The sequence below is a fragment of the Leptopilina heterotoma genome, unplaced genomic scaffold (genome assembly GCF_015476425.1).
Source record: "Leptopilina heterotoma isolate Lh14 unplaced genomic scaffold, ASM1547642v1 Lhet_397, whole genome shotgun sequence".
NCBI classification, from domain to species: Eukaryota; Metazoa; Arthropoda; class Insecta; order Hymenoptera; family Figitidae; genus Leptopilina; species Leptopilina heterotoma.
Genome location: NW_025111062.1, coordinates 197,926 through 216,494, shown reverse-complemented (window position 1 = coordinate 216,494; position 18,569 = coordinate 197,926). Strand labels below are relative to the sequence as shown.

General features: G+C 24.5%; 4 protein-coding genes across 4 annotated transcripts; 1 reads left to right on the top strand and 3 right to left on the bottom strand.

Moving 5' to 3' along the window:
• Nucleotides 1–1,607: 1,607 nt before the first annotated feature.
• On the bottom strand, nt 1,608–11,189 carry LOC122506116 (engulfment and cell motility protein 1). Its single transcript, XM_043618113.1, has 7 exons — nt 10,889–11,189; nt 10,354–10,641; nt 9,640–10,068; nt 8,810–9,226; nt 8,050–8,487; nt 2,264–2,570; nt 1,608–2,089 (listed from the first exon to the last, which is right to left on the bottom strand). The coding sequence occupies exons 1-7, from the start codon at nt 11,018–11,020 to the stop codon at nt 1,932–1,934; spliced, it is 2,169 nt and encodes a 722-aa protein (XP_043474048.1). The 5' UTR covers nt 11,021–11,189; the 3' UTR covers nt 1,608–1,931.
• Nucleotides 3,361–5,699, top strand: LOC122506119 (ribonuclease Oy-like). Its single transcript, XM_043618115.1, has 3 exons — nt 3,361–3,517; nt 4,679–5,171; nt 5,457–5,699. Exons 1-3 carry the CDS (start codon nt 3,456–3,458, stop codon nt 5,607–5,609), a joined length of 708 nt encoding a protein of 235 aa, XP_043474050.1. The 5' UTR covers nt 3,361–3,455; the 3' UTR covers nt 5,610–5,699.
• Nucleotides 11,190–11,483: 294 nt separating the features above from the next.
• On the bottom strand, nt 11,484–13,710 carry LOC122506121 (HIG1 domain family member 1A, mitochondrial-like). Its single transcript, XM_043618118.1, has 3 exons — nt 13,418–13,710; nt 13,069–13,190; nt 11,484–12,009 (listed from the first exon to the last, which is right to left on the bottom strand). Exons 2-3 carry the CDS (start codon nt 13,166–13,168, stop codon nt 11,807–11,809), a joined length of 303 nt encoding a protein of 100 aa, XP_043474053.1. The 5' UTR covers nt 13,169–13,190; nt 13,418–13,710; the 3' UTR covers nt 11,484–11,806.
• A 1,003-nt stretch (nt 13,711–14,713) lies between these two features.
• Nucleotides 14,714–18,464, bottom strand: LOC122506179 (ankyrin repeat and zinc finger domain-containing protein 1-like). Its single transcript, XM_043618223.1, has 11 exons — nt 18,098–18,464; nt 17,622–17,828; nt 17,323–17,543; nt 17,086–17,200; nt 16,846–16,997; nt 16,488–16,713; nt 16,160–16,411; nt 15,884–16,093; nt 15,400–15,797; nt 15,162–15,335; nt 14,714–15,077 (listed from the first exon to the last, which is right to left on the bottom strand). The coding sequence occupies exons 1-11, from the start codon at nt 18,192–18,194 to the stop codon at nt 14,898–14,900; spliced, it is 2,232 nt and encodes a 743-aa protein (XP_043474158.1). The 5' UTR covers nt 18,195–18,464; the 3' UTR covers nt 14,714–14,897.
• Nucleotides 18,465–18,569: the final 105 nt, after the last annotated feature.

Sequence of the window (18,569 nt, the reverse complement as noted above, 5' to 3'; positions counted from 1 at the left end):
CAATTATCTTTATAAATAAATAGCAAAATTCTTCGACAAAATTCAATTATTTTCAAAAATTTTAATAAAATTCAATTATTTTCAAACATTTTAATAAAATCCATTGCAGAATTTCAATTATTTTCAAAAGTAATAATATTCTTCGCAAAAATTAAATATTGTTCAATATCTACTATTTTCATAAAAATTTGCCAAAAGAATTTAAATTATTTAAAAAAAATTTAATAAAATTCTACAAAAACTTTGAATTATTTTCAAAAAATAATAAAAATCATTCAACTATTTTCATATTTAATAAAATTTTTACCGGGATTCAATTATTTTCGTAAATAATAAAATTCTTTTTAGGAATTCAATTATTTCCAATAGAATTTTAATCGAATTCCTCGAAAAAATTCTTAAAAATTTTATTAAAATTCGTCCAAAGAATTTAATTATTTAAAAATTTGTTGATAAAGTTTTTAATAGGAATTGAATTCCAAGAAACATTCAATTATTCAATAAATTATTTATTTTTGTATTTAAATAATTGAATTCTGGTAGAATTTTCTCATAAACATTGATTTTGAAAATAGATTTCAGTTAAAATATTAGATTATAATAATTGAATTCTTTCGAAGAATTTCATTAAAATTTTAAAAATAATTGAATTTTATTGAGACACTTTTTTGAAATTGTCTTAAAAATAATTGAATTTCTACAAAAAAAAGTTTTGTCAAAACTTTTTAAAAATGTTTGAATTTCTGCTAAAATTCTGATATTTTTGAAAATAATTGAATTCTTGCGAACAATTTTATTAAGACTTTTGAAAAGTAATTGAATCTCTGCAAAGATTTTTATTATTTTACGAAAATATTTAAATTCTTGCGAAAAAATTTTATTAAAATTTCTGAAAGTAATTGAAGATTTGATAAGAATTTTGTTATTTTTAATTTATGCCAAGAATTTTATTAAAATTTTTCAAAATAATTGAATTCCTGTTAATTTTTTACAAGAATTTAATTATTTTTGAAAATTTTAATAAAATTCTTCGCAAGAATTCAATTATTTTCATAAATAATAAAATTCAATGCAAAATTTCAATTATTTGTAATACAATTTTAATCGAATTTCTCGAAAAATGTAATTATTCTTAAAAATTTTATTAAAATTCGTTGATAGAATTCAATTATTTGAAAATTTGTTGATAACGATTTTTTATGGGAATTAAATTTTAAGAAACGTTCAATTATTCAATAAATTATTTATTTGCATTTTATTTTTATTTAAATAATTGAATTCTAGTAGAATTTTCTAATAAAAATTGATTTTAATTTCATAAAAATGAATTTCAGTTAAAATTTTAGATAATAATTGAATATTAAAAACAATATAGCGTGAATTTGAAAAAATAATTGAATTTTGTAATTAATTTTTAAAAAAAAGTTTAATTGAGTTTTTTTAATATTATTTTTAGTTTCTATTTTCTAATATTCATTTAATTAAAGAATTTACGAATAATTGAAATTTCGTAAAATTGAATATTGTAAAGAAATGAATTTGAAAATTGTCAAAGAACTTTTTCGAAAATTATCGAAATTATCTGATTCGGCCTGATTCTATTTTTATCAGTTGGTCCGTAAAGTCCGTATTTTTAAATACTTTCACTGCTTCGAGCCCTGCAAATATTAAAATTTAAAAAAAAGAAGAATATACTCCCCTTTATAAAATAGATTTTGACGGTTTAAAAAAACAATTTGTAAATATGTACATGAAAAATTGTATAAGAAAACAAAAACAAAAAAATCTTTGGTTATTGCAAGAGAGAAGCTATCGCTTTTGATTCAGGATATTTCGTAATATTCGTAATATTCGTAATTCGTATCAAACTAGAATTATAAAAGTTATTAAAAAAAATTTAGCAAATTTAGCAGATGTTTCTTATCTTTTCTTCACTCATAGCAGAAGTCGTAATTCGATGGTGGTTCGGGAATTGGAGGCGGATCCTGAGGAATGACAATTCCCTCTGTATCCAATAATCGTAATTTTATATCCATTGATAAAAGCGTCTCGAGATCCTTTTCTTTTTCCTTACTAATCATTTTGTTTCCTGGAAAATAAAAAATTTGTAAATTTTTGTTAAATATTTTTTTAAATTAAAAATAAAAATTTTTTTTTTTATTTTGGTTTAATAATTACTTTTTTTGTTAAAATAAAATAAAAATTTTAATTAATTTTATTAATTCTATTTTTTTTTAGTTTTTTTCTCCCATTTTTTAATTACCGAGTAAAGCATTAATTCCATCGGTCCAATAATCGAAGATCTCTTCGTCGGGCGCGACAAAATCCAAACTCGTCACATCAACTGAATCCAAAACAAGTGAAAATGCAAGTTGATGAGTTGTTTTGCGTCTTTGTAAATCTTTCATATGAGGGCAATCGCGTCCAATGAGAATACCACGAATTTCGACGACTGCCAATTTTGTTGTTAGTTCATCAATTGTTGGCGCCGATTTTTCATCGCAATCACCATAATGAAAGACTTTGTGATTTGGTGACAAGCGTACGTACCAAAATTTGTCTTTAATCCTCTGTGAAAGTGATAAAAAAGAATAAAACAAAATCTCAGCGTTTTAGAAAAGCAAAAAAAATACACATTGTCAATAATATTTATTAAGAATGAAAAAAAAATATGTTAATTATATATTATTATTAATTAATTAATTTTAGTGAGAATAATAAGACTACAATTTAAATAAGTTAAAAAAATTTATTGTAAGTAGGAACAAGCTTTTTATCATTGGCAATACTAAAAATTTCTGCTTCAATAAAGTCAGAAAAAAAAGTTATCTACTCTTTCTTTTTTCTTTACTTGCGTCTACAATTTTCAAATTATTAAAGATTGTATTATATTAATTTTAATTTTCTAATCATTTAAAAAAATATTTACTAAACTTTAAAAAAGTTATTGATATATTTTTTTTCTTTGTTGCGCCAAGTTTTGAAACGAGGTACAAATTATACAAATTTGAACCTAAAATAGAAAATCAAACATTTTTTTTTTATTTTTAATGTTATTGAGATAGAGAAATTATGACATTTTCTTTCCTTCTTTCAAAAAAAAAATATATATACTCTTGTAATAATCAGATGACAAATCAAGATCATGCAAATTTTTTTCATTTTTTCATTTCTAAAAAAGTTTTAAAAATTATTTAACAAAATGTTAAATATTAGAAAAAAAGATTTGAATAATTTATCAAATAGAATGTACAGGTGCGCTTTAGCGTATTTTATGCTATTTGGTAATAAAATAAAATATCATTTACTTATCAATTCCTATAAATATTTACATAAAAATTCAGCTATTTCGTTTCCTTATTGTATCGGCAAATACAATTTTTTTTCCAAAATTGATTATTTAAAATTCAGATTTATAAGTAGAAACAAGAGACGGATTTTACTGACGAAAAATTATGTTTTGTCTTGTTGGAAATTTATTAATTCTTCTGATTGCTTCAGCAGAATTTTCGAATGCGTGAGTTTAAAATTTATAAACATAAGACTTTTTTGGAAAAAATTTATAAAACTGTTTTAATTTCATTTAATTTGCAAAATCATTTTCAAAACAATTGTAACCAAAAATTGCTTAGAAGAATTTTATTATTCTTAAAAATTTGATAAAATTCTTCGGAAAAATTTTAATTATTTTGAAACATTTTGAATTCTTCACAGAAATTCAATTATTTTCAATAAATTTTTTATTTTTTCAAAATAACTCAATTTTTTTTTAACTCTTTAATTTAATTCTTCGAAAGAATCCAATATTATTTTCATGATAATATATAATTCTTTGCAAGAATTCAATTATTTAAAAAAAAAAATTATTTTCGAAAAAAATTAATTTTTTTAAAAAGTTTTTAATAAAATTCTTATCAAGAATTTAATTATTTTCATAAATAATATAATTCTTTGTTAGAATTGAATTACTTTCATAATTTATAACATTTTTCTCAGGAATTTAATTATTTTAAACAATTTTAAAAAATTTCTTCGCAGAAATTTAATTACTTTGAAAAATTTCAATAAAATTATTTATGAGAATTGTATATTATTTTCATAATTAATAAATTTCTTTAGAAAAATTTTATTATTCTTAAAAATTTTGATAAAATTATTTATTAGAAAAAAAATTTATTTAAATACTTTGAAAAAATTTAATATTCTTTTGATAAAAAATAAAATTCTTCGCAGAAATTTAATTCGTTTTAAAAATTTTGATAAAACCCCTTATAAGAATTTATTTATTTTTAATATTTTATTCTAATTAAATTCCTCTTAAGAATTAACATAATTTTTATATTTTAATTAAATTTTTCGCAAGAAATTTACATAATTTTTTTTTGAAAATTTGGATAAATTTCTTTATAAGAATTAAATTATTTTCGATTCAAAATTATAAAATGAAATAAATAAAATGTAGTATAAAAGAAATATTTTTAATTGAAAACAATTTGGTTTAACTAATTTTTGCTATTAATATTAATATTAATATTAATAATAATAATAATAATAATAATAATAATAATAAAAATAATAATAATAATAATAATAAATTAATTAAAATTAATATTATAATAAGTATTAACTACATAAATATGTGAAATTCCACCGTCTAATAAAAAAACAAAAATTTCAGAAATGAAGATTACGATATTTTATTGTTCAGTCAACAATGGCCAATAACAACATGTTTCCAAAAGGGAAAGGATTTAAGAGAATGTAATATTCGAAATTATGCTTGGAGTATACATGGAATTTGGCCAACGGAAGATTTTCCCGGCACATATCCGAAAGATTGCAATAATCATTCACCGTTGAATGTGAGAAATTTAAAGGGTATACATAGACAACTTGAAAATAAATGGTACAATATTCTGATTAAAAACGTGGAACATTTTTGGAGTTGGGAATGGAAAAAGCACGGAACATGTTCAATGAATTTGCAAGCACTGAATTCGCAATATAAATATTTTTATCAAGGATTAGAGTGGAGTAAGAATTACGAAATTGGAAGTATTCTCAACCGTAGCCGTATAATAATGGGAGACTATTATTATTATAGAGAAATTCAAACAGCTCTTAAAAATCATTTGAATGTTACAACTCAAATCATTTGTCACAAAGAAGATGTGAGCAATTTTTGTCTATTAGTTTTTTTAATAGAATATTTTTATTTTAAGTTTTTTTCTTTTTTATTTCATTTTTTATTTTTATAGTTTTTTTTTTAAATTTTATTTTTAGTTTATCTTTTTCTTTTTTATTTATTTATTGTATTCCATTACGATTTTCTGCTTGTACTTTTAATTTTATTTTAGGTTTTCTATTTTAGTTTCTTTTTTTAAGTAAACATTTTTATTTTAAATATTTAAAAATAAAAATACACTTTTTAAATAATCAAATTATTTTCATTACAGGACGGTTGGGTACAACTTTTATATGAGGTAAGAATCTGTATAAACAAGAGGTTGCAATTAATCGATTGTGATGGACACGTTTATGAGACAAATTGTAATAAAGCATTAAGTATTAAATATCCCAATTTAAAACAAAGAAGAATGAGTACATAGTTACAATTAATCACTGTTTATTATTACAAAATTGAAAACATAATTTTAAAATTAATAATGAATAATTACAAAATGTAATAATAATAATTGTAAAATTAATAAAATTAACAATAATAGTTTCAAATTACTACTCTTATTTATTTTTCCACAGGAATTTAAATTTCAAATAATTGCAGTGAAAAAACTCATGAAATTAAATTATTCTTAAAAATTGGAACTGTAATTCTTTCAAAATTAAATTATTTTTTTTTAGAATTTTTGAATAAAACTATTGAAAAACTTTTAAGAATTTTTAAAGAAAAATAATAATTAATAATTTTTGAAAATAAAAATTTTAGTATTTTTATATACTTTTGCTTCCGTTAAATTTTTAAGAAATTTCATTAAAAAAAACCTTTTAAAATTTAATTAATTCCTAAAATTTCTGTTATACCGCTTAAAATTTTTTAATTATTTTCTAAAATAAATTTTAACTGAAATTTTTTTTTAAATTAATTCCTATTAGAATTCAACGACGAGAATTGAATTTATTTGCTTGAAATTTCGAAATTCTTTCAATGTAAAACCATTGAAAAATTTTTTTACGAAAATTTGAACTACAACTCTTCTAAATTCAATTATTATTATTATTATTATTATTTATTTTTTTTTTTGAATTTTTGAATAATATTACTCAAGACTTAATTTTTAAAGAAGCCATCAAATTAACTGTCAAATTTTTGACATAATAATTTAAATCTTTCAGGAAATTTCAATTATTTTTGTAAATAATAAAAATCTTCACAAGAATTGAATTGTTTTATCAATTTAAAAAAAAATTAATAGAAAGAATTTAAATATTTTCAAAATTAATAAAAATCTTCTTAGGAATTCAATTAGTACTATAAACAATAAAATTCAATAAATTTCAAAAATAATAAAATGTTTCGCACGATTTTAATTATTTTAGTAAAATTCTAATAGAATTTTCGAAAAAGAATCAATTTTTCCATAAATAATAATATTCTCAAAAGAATTCCATTATTTTAATACATGATAAAATTTGTTTGCAAGAATTTAATTATTTAAAAAAAAATTTTAATAGAATTTATTTAAAAAATTCAATTTTTCTAATAATTAATTAAAGTCTTCTCAAAAATTTAATTAATTTAATAGAATTTCAGAAAAAGTTCAATATTATTTTCATAATAATAATAAAATTCTTCTTCCAAAATATTCAATTATTTTAAAAACATTTCATAACAAATATCGAAAAGAATTAAATTCTTTTCATAAATAATAAAATTCTTCGCAAGAATTCAATTAATTTGAAAAGAATTTTAATATAATTTCTTTAAAAACTTTAATTTTACCAAAAAATAAAAAATTCTTCCAAAAAATTAAATTATTTTTCAAAGAATTTTAATAGAATTCTAAAAAAATGAATTTTTACATAAATAATAAATTTTTTTGAAAATATTCAATTATTTTCAATAATTTTCATAAAAAACTCTAAAGAATTAAATTATTATTATAAATAATAAAATTTTTCGCAAGAATCCAATTTCTTTTTATAGAATGTTAATAAAAGTTTTTAATAAAATATCATATAAAAAATAATATATAAAAAAACATTTAATTTTTTGTCATAAATAATAAAATTCTTCGCTAGAATTTAATTATTTTGTACAGAATTTTAATATGGATTTTTTGTTTAAAAATTCATTTTTTTCCCATAAATAATAAAATTCTTCTTTAGAATTCAATTATTTTTTTAATAATTTTATTAAAATTCTTCTCAGAAATTCAATTATTTCCATTAATAATAAAATTCTTCACTGGAATTTAATTATTTTGTAAAGAATTTTAATATTAAATTTTTTGTTCAAAAATTCATTTTTTCTCCATAAATAATAAAATTCTTCTTTGGAATTCAATTATTTTCAATAATTGTAATAAAATTCTTCGTAGAAATTCAATTATTTTCATAAGTAATAAAATTCTTCCCTGCAATTCAATTATTTTGAAGGGAATTTTAATAGAATTTTTGTTTAAAATTTCAATTTTTTACAAAAAATAATAAAATTTGTACACAAGATGTTTATTATTTTGAAAAGAATTTTATTACAATTATTGAAAAAATTCATTTTTTCTATAAATATAAATTTTTTTCTATAATTAGTGAAATTTTTCCCAAGAATTCAATTATTTTCAATAACAATTTTTAAATCCAAAATTTAATGAATTTGAGAAGAAGAGTTGCGTTTATAATTTTTTTTTTAATTTAATTAAATTTTAAAAGGTTAGAGAAGAATTTTAGTAAAAAAAATTACAATTGAATTCCCAAAGAAATATCTCCAAATTATTATATAATTAATTAAAAGAATAATTTTTGGTTAAAAAAATGGAGAAATAACATTTTTCGGATAGCTATATGATAAAAATAAAAATAATAATTTACCTGGCCTCTTGCGCTATATTTCGTGAATCTTGTCCCATCGACTAAAAATTGTAATCTCTGCTGTTGAATATAGTCCAAAATTTCTGGTGTTATTTGCTCCCTTAATTCGACAACAGGTCGTGCATGACTCTCCCATTCCTCTCTATTTGTTCTCTCTTGTTGCCACAATGTTGTTATTGTTGTGTACGTTAATTGTTGAAGTGTTGTTTTAAATTTATCGAAACCAGTTGGTTTACATTGCAATGCTCTCGTTATTTGTTGTCTAACAACGGAAAATACTTTAACAAAATCCTCCGTTGTTGCGCGCATTTCCTTCCATGTTTTATTAAGTAATACAATGCAGGCGCAATAAAATTCCTCGAACGGATGATCGTGGGTGAAGAACATTGGATGATAAGATTGTCCCTGTTCACTTGGCGCTTCGCCTATTCTCAGCACCTTCGATTATTAATATTATTATTATTATTATTACTATTTTTATTATTTTTAAAAAATTTTATTATTATTAAATAATGATTTATTTAAAAGAATTTCATCAAAATTAACGAAAATAATTGAATTTATATTAAAATTCTTGAAAATAATCGAATTTAATTAATATTTTTTAAAATAATTGTATTCTTTCGAGAAATTTTTTTTAAAATTGTTAATAAAATTCAATTATTTTCAAAATGTTTAATTAATTTTCATAAATTTTAATTAATTTTTAATTTAATACGAGAAATATTTCTAAATTAATTTTTTAAACAAAATTTCTTACCTCGCAAAGGAATTTAACGAGTTCGACGCTCGTTCTGCCGAAGGGACATTCGTGTTCGTCGGCACGACATGAATTTTCCAGGACAACTTTTGTGTAATTTTCCGTATGATTGCGGGCAAAATAAATCATACAGTCAAGTGCGAGCATACCTGGTGGTGTTTCAGTGAAATCGAGTGCAGGATTTATGTCGTATTTGAAACCCAATTTTTTGTAATCTTTGGCAAAAAGTCCCTGTTTACGAGCGGCCATATCGCCAATTAACGAGCCCTCCGTGTCGAAGGCAATTTTTCTCAATTCCTTTATTTTATCGTGGGCATCCTGATCCTGTGGATCCATTTTCATCATCATTCGTTGCTCCAGTAGACTTAACATCAATGTCTGCAGCACGTACAATTGATGTGCCATTTCTGTTCCAACCTGTGCTTTGCAAATACCTTTCGTTAGTGCTAAAAATAACTCAAACTTTCTTACTTTTTTTTCTAAGCAAACGTAATTAGAATAATTAGAGACATATTCTCTTTACTATTCTAATTACAAATTATTTATTGTTTATTGTCTTTAAAAAGATAATTAACTTCTTAAAATTAAAATTGAATAATAATTGAGATTCAAAACCTTCGTTTTGAATATCAATTATTATTCAATTCAATTCTAATTCTAATTCCAAATAGACAATAAATTTCTTAAACTTAAAATTGAATAATAATTGAGATTGAAATTGAAATTATTTGAATTGAAATTAAAATTAATTGAATTGAAATTGAAATAAATTGAATTGAAATTGAAATCAATTGAATTGAAATCATTTGAATTGAATTTTATAAAATTACCTGATCAGTGGATTGAACGACATTAGTCAGAAAAACATTTCTGACTTGTTTCGATTGTAATGTCGCTGAAACTGCTCGTCTTTTGGAAATATCCGCTTTTAGAACAAGCGCATTTATTAGAGCGATTGCATTCTGTTGTATTTGTGAACTACTATTTTGTAAATGCATCACTAAATTTGGAAATGTCACTTCCTTCTCAACTTGTGTGTATTTTCCGGAAGAATTCAAAACAATATTCTCTAAAATACTGAGGGATGCTTTAACGACACTTGAATCCTGTGTTGTCGATTGATTATTAACGTAACTTGCGACTTTATTTATAAAAGGAGTTTCTAAAATGTCCCAAGAAACAATTCCATGATCCATTAATTCAACGAAGGACTGTAATGCATAGGCGAGATCGCTTCCTTTATATTTTCCCGATTCAATCTAAAAAAATTTATTTCTATTAGAATTTTACTAAAATAATTGAAATCTTGCGAAAAATTTTTATTATTATATGAATTTAATTGAATTCTTTTTGAATTTTATTATTTTTGTAAATAATTGAATTCTTTCTAGCAATCTATTAAAAATTGATAAAATAATTGAATATTTCTGAGAAGAATTTTATTATTTACAAAAATAATTGAATTCTCTAAAAGATATTTATTATTTATTTAAATAATTGAATTAAAAAAATAAAAATAATAAAAATTAAACTTCTTTCACTACCTGAGAAATTAGTAGGGCCAATCCTTGTTTATTGATGAATTCAAGTGCAAATGTCATGTCAATACTGAGAGTACCAAGTTTTTGTAATGATTGTTCATCCGTATTGTTAATATTGAGTTGAACGAGAATATCGCTCGCTGTTTTTGATGGCGAATGCTCCAATCTAAGTACACTTCCATTTTTCACTTCGTTGCGATTTTTTTCCGTAATGTAATTTTGATTATTGTTCTCTGAGAATTGAAGTGCAAAAAATTCTGGATCCGAAAGACTCCAGCCATTACAAAGTTCCTGAAACAAAAGAAACTATATGACAGAACACTTTGGAGTTAAAAAATGAAAACCAGACCCTTTGTTTAGATATTTTTAGTAAACCATCCTTAGAAAATTGCCTTTTTTTAAATTCCTTTGTTTATTGACGTTATTTAGTAAAATTTAATGAAACTTATTAAATTAAAATACAGTTCGTAATTATAATTCTGGGTTAGATTCTAAAAAAAAATCTAAGAGACATAATTTTTGTTTTTTAAATACTTACAGTAATTATTCCAGTCAAGGGTTGCTTTTGATTAAATTCTATCAATTGTGGCACTTTATCTGTCATTTCGACAGCAATTTTGACAATGTTCGTATCCTTTTGTGTGGGTATTTTTGTTGTTTGCGTATACATGACAATTCTATGTAATTTTACTTGTTTTGGTTTAATCTATGGTAAAAAAAATACTTTATTCTGTTAATAATTAATTTATGACAATTGTTTTTTTTCAAAAATTACTTGTCAAAACAATGTGACGGCGGTGACGGCCCATCAGCGTCAGGGAGGTGCCTGCAGAGCTGAAAGATTCTCGCGCACTTGTCAATTTTGAAAATATGTGAACTCGCCTTAATGGACATTGCCAACCCTGAGCTCAAGATTTTGTAAAAAGGCGCGAAAAATTAAGGCGATTCAAAACTATTTTTATCAATACGTCTCTTTTTATAATAATAATAATAGTAATAAAACTCTCTTTTTGGGCGCTTTCTGCATTAATTGGATTATATTGACGACATGAACGACACGAATAAAAGAACCCAACAGAAAAAAAATTTATAGGTTATGTTTGTGATACATTTTTTTTAAATATATATGAACGTTTATATTTAAAATTTATTTATTCTTCAACAGTTCACAGTAAATAAATATAATTTTTCATTGAACATTAGTCATAGAGTGTAAGTAAATGGGCTAGAGGTACATTTTCATAATCACTTTCACAGAGTAGATATAATTAGAATAAAATTAACATCTCTTAAATAATTAGCTATTTTTGTTGTGAATTAAAAAAATAATAATATCAAAAATATTTATTTTAACTATACACAAGTCTAGTACTTGAGCGACAAAAAAAAATAAATATTATTTATACATAAAAAAATTAATTTACTACATTTTTCAATAATAATCTTGTTATTAAAGTCAATCTTTTTTCAATTCCTTTTCTTTTTTCTCGGTATGTTCCAGGTACAAGTGATGAAGCATACCCAGGAAAAGACTCGTTACAACCACTCCTTGTGCCAAGACACGCATTTGAACTGCATAGACGCTGGTATTTACTGCAGGACCACGAGTTCTGTATCTTTGAATTCCATAACCAACCGCACCCAATGTTCCCAAACATCCTAAAATTATACCACGATATGTATATTTTTGTCTTATTTTATTCGTCTGATCATGAAAATTATATATAAAAATTCTGAGTAACAACCCAGATAACAATATTTGAGATTGATATGCGTCTCATATCACTCGCATGTATGAGGTTTCTTTTCGCACTCGTGCCTTCACTGATTATTGTAAAAAATTAAATACAAAAAACTAAAGTTAAATTTAAAATAATGTTTCATTAAAATTTTTTTATTTCAATAATATAAACATGGCATTAATACTGAACATTTTTCTCTTTAGTCTTGAACATACATAACCTCCTAAATAACCTATAATAAAAATTATAGCTGAGATCATAATTCGAAATAAATATAAACTTTTCAACACAAATTCAACAAAAGTCAACTGTATAATATAAATTAACAACTTGGACTGCGTCTAAGAGCCTTTCTATTCGAAGCAAATCAACTTTAAATGCCCTTATTCGATATGACCGTTATATTTTTTAATTTTTTAATTTAAAAACGAGTTTAAACAAACACAAATATTTATAAAACATAAAAGAAACAAAACCGTGATTCGCACACGCATTTTTTATAAATAACAAACAATCACGACATTCTCCAAACGATAAGAGTCAAGTTGTCATTAGATGAATATTGTTTCTTAATCATTTACAATAGGGAGAGGAATTTTCTTGATAAATAACCGAGTAAATAAATATAATTAATTAACTTTTGTTTTGAAAAATCGTTCTAACGTCTCAGCTGTTGGGAGAGTTTTAACAGTTTTAACAAGCTATTTGTCATAGACAATGAGTGTAAAAGGGATGCAAATATATGTTTGCTATGTTTACTCTCATGGCCTAGGGACAAAAAGAGCTTTAAAACGCTCCCATGGGACTCCGAAGCAGTAAAGGCCAAGGCAGAATAAATTATTAATCTTAATCGCAATAAATAAGAATGAATAAGAGAAAGACAGTCATATATCCCTACCCTAAAGAATCTATATTCTGTGTTGGTCTTTAAATTGAAAAAAAAATTCAAATAATATTTAATAATACTGATACTTACCAATAAACAGAAACGGTTTATTCTTAAATCCCTCGAACATTCGCGTATAAAACGGCTTCTCTGGCTCCTCAACCAAAAAATCATACGGATCCTTTTCCATTTTCACTTAAAATTTTGCCAAACTGTAACGAAAATTGTAACTTTTATCCTATAATAACTTGTAGATAATGATAAAATCAAAGAAATTAAATGCTATTGCATCACAATTTTTTTGTATAAATATGATAAAATTAGGAATCCCGGACTTTATCGAGAAAAAATGATAAAAGTGAATTATTTATATTTTTCATAATTTTTCAATGAAAAATATAAAGAAAGTATAATATCTATTTCACAAGTAGGTACTTACATGTTTAAAATTCTGGAATGATATTATAGTATGTACAATTTTTTGTTCGGTTCGAACTATCACTGAAGGTGGAAGTTAAAAATAATTCAAAAAAATATTTTCAGCCAAGAGCGTCATTTTAAAAATAGGAAGGATCATAAAATGTTAACATTAACCTAATAACATATACTAAATAATCACTAAATAATTATATGATTTGAGCAAGGTAATTTCCTTTCTTACGACCTACGGGTAAGGTTGGATAACCTTGGGACGTAGACTCATGTGACGAGCAATAAAATAAGGGTATAATAATTTCAATCAATCAGAATCAAGTTTCCTACTGTAGATTCAATTTAATAGGTTGGAATTTTATTGACTAAGTCATAAACCTGCTTCTCATGTGACTGCACCCTTAGTTATGTAATGATTTTTGTTTTTATAGTTTCATACAGTTGGCATTACTGCTAATTGCCGTTAATTGTCAGAAGAGGTTAGAACGTTTAGGAAAGAGGCATATTTCGAGAATTATAAATCTTTTAATATTGTGTAAATCTTAGCATTAATTATCAATATTTTACATTAATTTAGTTTCTTTTTGCCTAAATAATTGAGAGTTTGTCGAAGTTTACAGAGAAATGATAAAAAAGGAATATTTTTTGGATACACATTTCTTTTGTCAAATCGTCACTGATTGACGTTGAATTGGCATAATTAAATTTCCAATTGTTCAATCATTCCCTTGAGAAAATAAGAGTTTTAGCTCAACCTCAACTTAGAGTTTTAAATAATTTTAAAATTATTTTTACTATTAATAAGAAAAAATTTAAACTAAAAGCTAATGGAACCTGTGTTAGTGGATTTGGATTGAACACTGATGTACTTTGTTATTGAAATGGTATTTCAATAGTCAAAATTAAAATTATAAAAAATTATTTTAATAAAAATAAATTATAAAACAAGTATTTAATAGAAATGAAAAATAGAAGATATTTTAGATAATAAGAAATATAATTTCAGTTGAATTTAAAGTATAAGAAATTCAAAATAAGGTCAATAGAGTACAAAAATGTACTGAGGTGCACAACTAAATATGAAAAAGGCTCAGCTGACTCAAGGCCAAGGTTAAGAAAGAGAAAAGAAAATTTAATGTTTCAGAAATATAAAATTAATTTGGAATTAAAATAAGTATTATAAAAATAAATTATCATACCTTAATTTGATACAAACGAATTCGAAAAAAGAATAAATTTCTGATTAGCTAAAAATGGGGGTGGGGGAGATTAAAGAAACAAGTTTTGCTTTTTGTACTCAATATTGAACGTTTTGACAATTTATTCTAGACTTGTTTGCAAATTTAGAATATATTTATTAAGTTAATTTTTTTTAATGGTTAATTTCATTAAACTTTTACTAAAATTAATAGAATATGAACAAGAAATTAAAAAAAAAATAATGCACGAGATTGGTTGTTTTTGTATATTATTTTCGAAAATGAAAATTATGCAATAAATTTGTGATGCAGTCTGTGCTCTTTTAAGCATGGCATTGAGCAAAATTGATTAGAATTGTATTCAAATGCCGATTGTAATTGAATATCATTTCCACATTGGAAGCATCGTATTGTACATTTATTTCCCTGTCGCTGTTGTTGTATTCTTCTTTCAGCAGCTAAAGCTCTCTAAAAATTAAATTAGTTTTCAAATTATTATTACAGCTTTGATTTTTATCTGTATTTATTAAAATCTATTTTTAAAAAATTTACCTTCTCCCTATCACTGAGATTGAGAAATTCTTGTTTCGCAGCTTCCACTTGTTTTTTAATTTCAAATTCTTTTCGTTTCTCCTTCTTCTTATCTCGTTTTAACTTTCTTTGCTGTTTTCTCTTCTCCAGTTCTTGTGTTTCAATATCATCATTAAGTGGTCCGGGAATTTGCGACTAAAATAAAAATAATTCCCTTTTATAACATTGTTTAATATTTATAATAATATTAGTAAATTACCTTAGTGTAATTGAACTTGTCAGGATTTATGCTTAAATATCTTCTAAAGGTATTTTTAGTTTCCTTATCACTGGAAATTACATAAGGAGTTTGTAGTTTTTTGTTCTTGTTACAAGGATCAGAACCAATGTCCATTAGAGTCCAGATGGTTTTTAGATGTCCACTTAATGCCGCTATGTGCAATAATGTGTTTCCATCTTCATCCGATTCGTTTATTAGTTTCAGTACTTCGTCTTTAGTAATGTTAGACTTTTCTTTATCATCATTTTCTTCATTAATATTTTGTACAATATCCAAAAAATTCTCTAATATTGTCGTTAATGTTTCAAAGTCTCTTGATTTGAATGTTGACCACAGTTTTAGCTTTGTTGATATAAATATACTATTCGGTACTTGTTCTGAAAGATTTAAAATTAAACCTCTTTCAAATGAGAATGTAAAAATTAATTTAAATAAGAATTTAAATTTAAAATAAAAGAAATACCCTCGCTACGTTCTTTTCTTGTTTTCCTCTTTTGTTGTCGCATTTTTTTATTTTTTAAATAACGCGGGACGGTGTCTTGGAATGCCTGTAAATTTTCCTCAAAATCAATTTTTGAATCTTCGGCAGTCATGTGAAAGTCGATATTGTTTGATGAATTTTCTTGACCATACTCTGATTCGGAAGATGATCGCGCCAATCTGGCTACTATGTCTGGAAAAATTAATCACTATAAATTAATCGAAAAGTTATTTTTTTTTATTAATGTCGTCTTTATACCTGGCAATGGACGTCGAGGACTCTTTCTAGGTTTCGATCTATCAATTTGCATCCGGGTTGCAACACGTGTTTGTCGTTCTTCTTTCTTTTTCTCCTCGGAAGGACTACTTATACTACTCACACTACTGTCATCATTTTTTGCGATAGTTCCATTTTTATTCTCCTCATCAATCGCAACGACCTTCCACGATTTTTTCCTCAGCGGTTGTCGTGGGGAAATTGGAAAACAATCAGTAAAATCTGCCGCCGAACCTGTTGATAAAATTTATATTTAGCTTTTCCTTTTTCGGGAATTTGTAAAGAATTGTTTTTAATTTATAAAAATTACCATATGTTTCCATTGTACTGAGAATGTCGTAGACCCGTTGAACTTCACTGAAAGTTGCTCGTCGTGTAGGAAATGGCAGTGGTCGTAGCTTTGGGTCATTTTTATCAAGTGGAGGATTTTTGCCCCCAAAAAGAACACTTCGATTGTAAGGCCCCACTGCTCTGAATAAAATCAATGAGGAATTGTTTATGTGCGTTGTCCATGATTCCAGGATATCTTGAACATGCTAAAAGAAACGTTCAATCATTTTAATTAAGTTGATGATTTTTAAATCGACGAAAAAAACACAGTTGATGATCGATTTGTAGCTCCAACTCCTAGTGATCGGTTTGATCATCATAATTTTAGTTATATTCACCTGTATAAAAGTGGCTTCATTATAACGTCTGAGACTTGCTCCGGCACTTTTTGTATGACCAAATAACCGACCATCTCGATTACTCTGTGATGTTCCCTGCCGTGCTCTGACAACATAACTGTGAAAGGTTTTGTGCACAACTGCCTCACCACCTTTGTGTCAAAATCAATTATTTCATTAGTTTTTCGATTCAAAAAAAGAATTTCGTATTGAAATTAAAGATTTTCAACAGAACCGTACCCGTAAATACTGCAGCGGCAAAATGTCCACCTCCAAGCATAATAACAGTCCAAGTTGATTTCTTTCCACTCTCCATTGCTTGGGCAATCATTTCATTGTCGATTTCCGGAATTTCCTTTAATTTATTTAATTTTCAAAAATTTATAGGTACATCCTTAGAAAAGGTTTCTCTGATTATTACCAAAAGGTAATAGTCACAGAAACCTATACTAAGAATAAAATTTTAGCCCTACTTACCTTCTTGTTATGCAATAAACATCTGTAGATGCTGAAAATATTCCCCTCGTCATTTTCAAAGAAAACTTTTGCATGTCTGCTAGCAGTTGCTAGAAGGGAATTTTCCTTTTTCTCACACGAACCCGATGAGACTGGAGTATTTTTACCACCAGTTTCCGAAGTACCAGTGTCGTCTTCATTCTCTGATTCTTGTTCTGAGCCAGATATACTCGAAACATCATCTGTTAAAAGTTAAACGCAATCTTTTTGTAGAAAAAATAAGGAAAAAATTTAACATAATTGCAGTTAAATATAAAAACCTTTCTCCTCAAGAATATTAAATGCATCTTCAGTAACCGATTTCAGGCCAATAAGACGTTGTTTTAAATTATAGCGATGCCAATCTAATTTATAATGAAGTCGCTGTTGAGTTTGATCCTCAAAAACGGTGTTGCAAAAGGAACAACTTAACGAATCCGATATTACTAAATCGTCTAATAAATTTAACGGATTTTTTGATTCTGAAACTAAAATAACAAAGTTCTTTACACCCTACAGAATAAAGAACCCCTTAAGTGCCATGGCAAAGATTTGACAACCAAAATCTTAAGATTTTGTTTGTCAAATCTTTGCCATGGCACTTAAGGGATTAATATTATATTATGAAACGAATAAAAAGTATAAAATACATAATTATGTAGATGAAAAATAATATCTCAATGTCATCTAATGATGCAAGAGTATCATTGTATAATAAACAATTTAAAATAAAAATTCTTCAAGAAAAAAAACTTACCTGATGATTTAATTCTCATACACTGAGCCACTTTGATACCTTTGGTAATTTTTTTGAAATCTTCTTCATTGTAAATCTTAATCACCTGATTATCCATGATAATTATATATTTCTTTCGAATATACAAAAGTTGAACTTACTCTTATGATAAAAAACTTGTTTTTAAATATTTCATATATTTATTAAATATATACTTTTATATAAATACCGTAAAAAAAGGACTAAAATTAAAGTAAATAAACTTTACTACAAAAATAATTTAACTACAATAAAAAGTTAGAGGTGAAAAATACTTATTTCATGCTGGATAAGTAAATTAAAACTGCTGTTTCTATATACAGCTTATTTATATATATGTGAATATATTTTTGATGTGTGCAATAATTTACAAATTACATCATTCTTTGATATTCTTTCCAAAAAACATGCAAATTTTCATAGAACGAATGGCTTTTTTCCCGAGAAATCACCA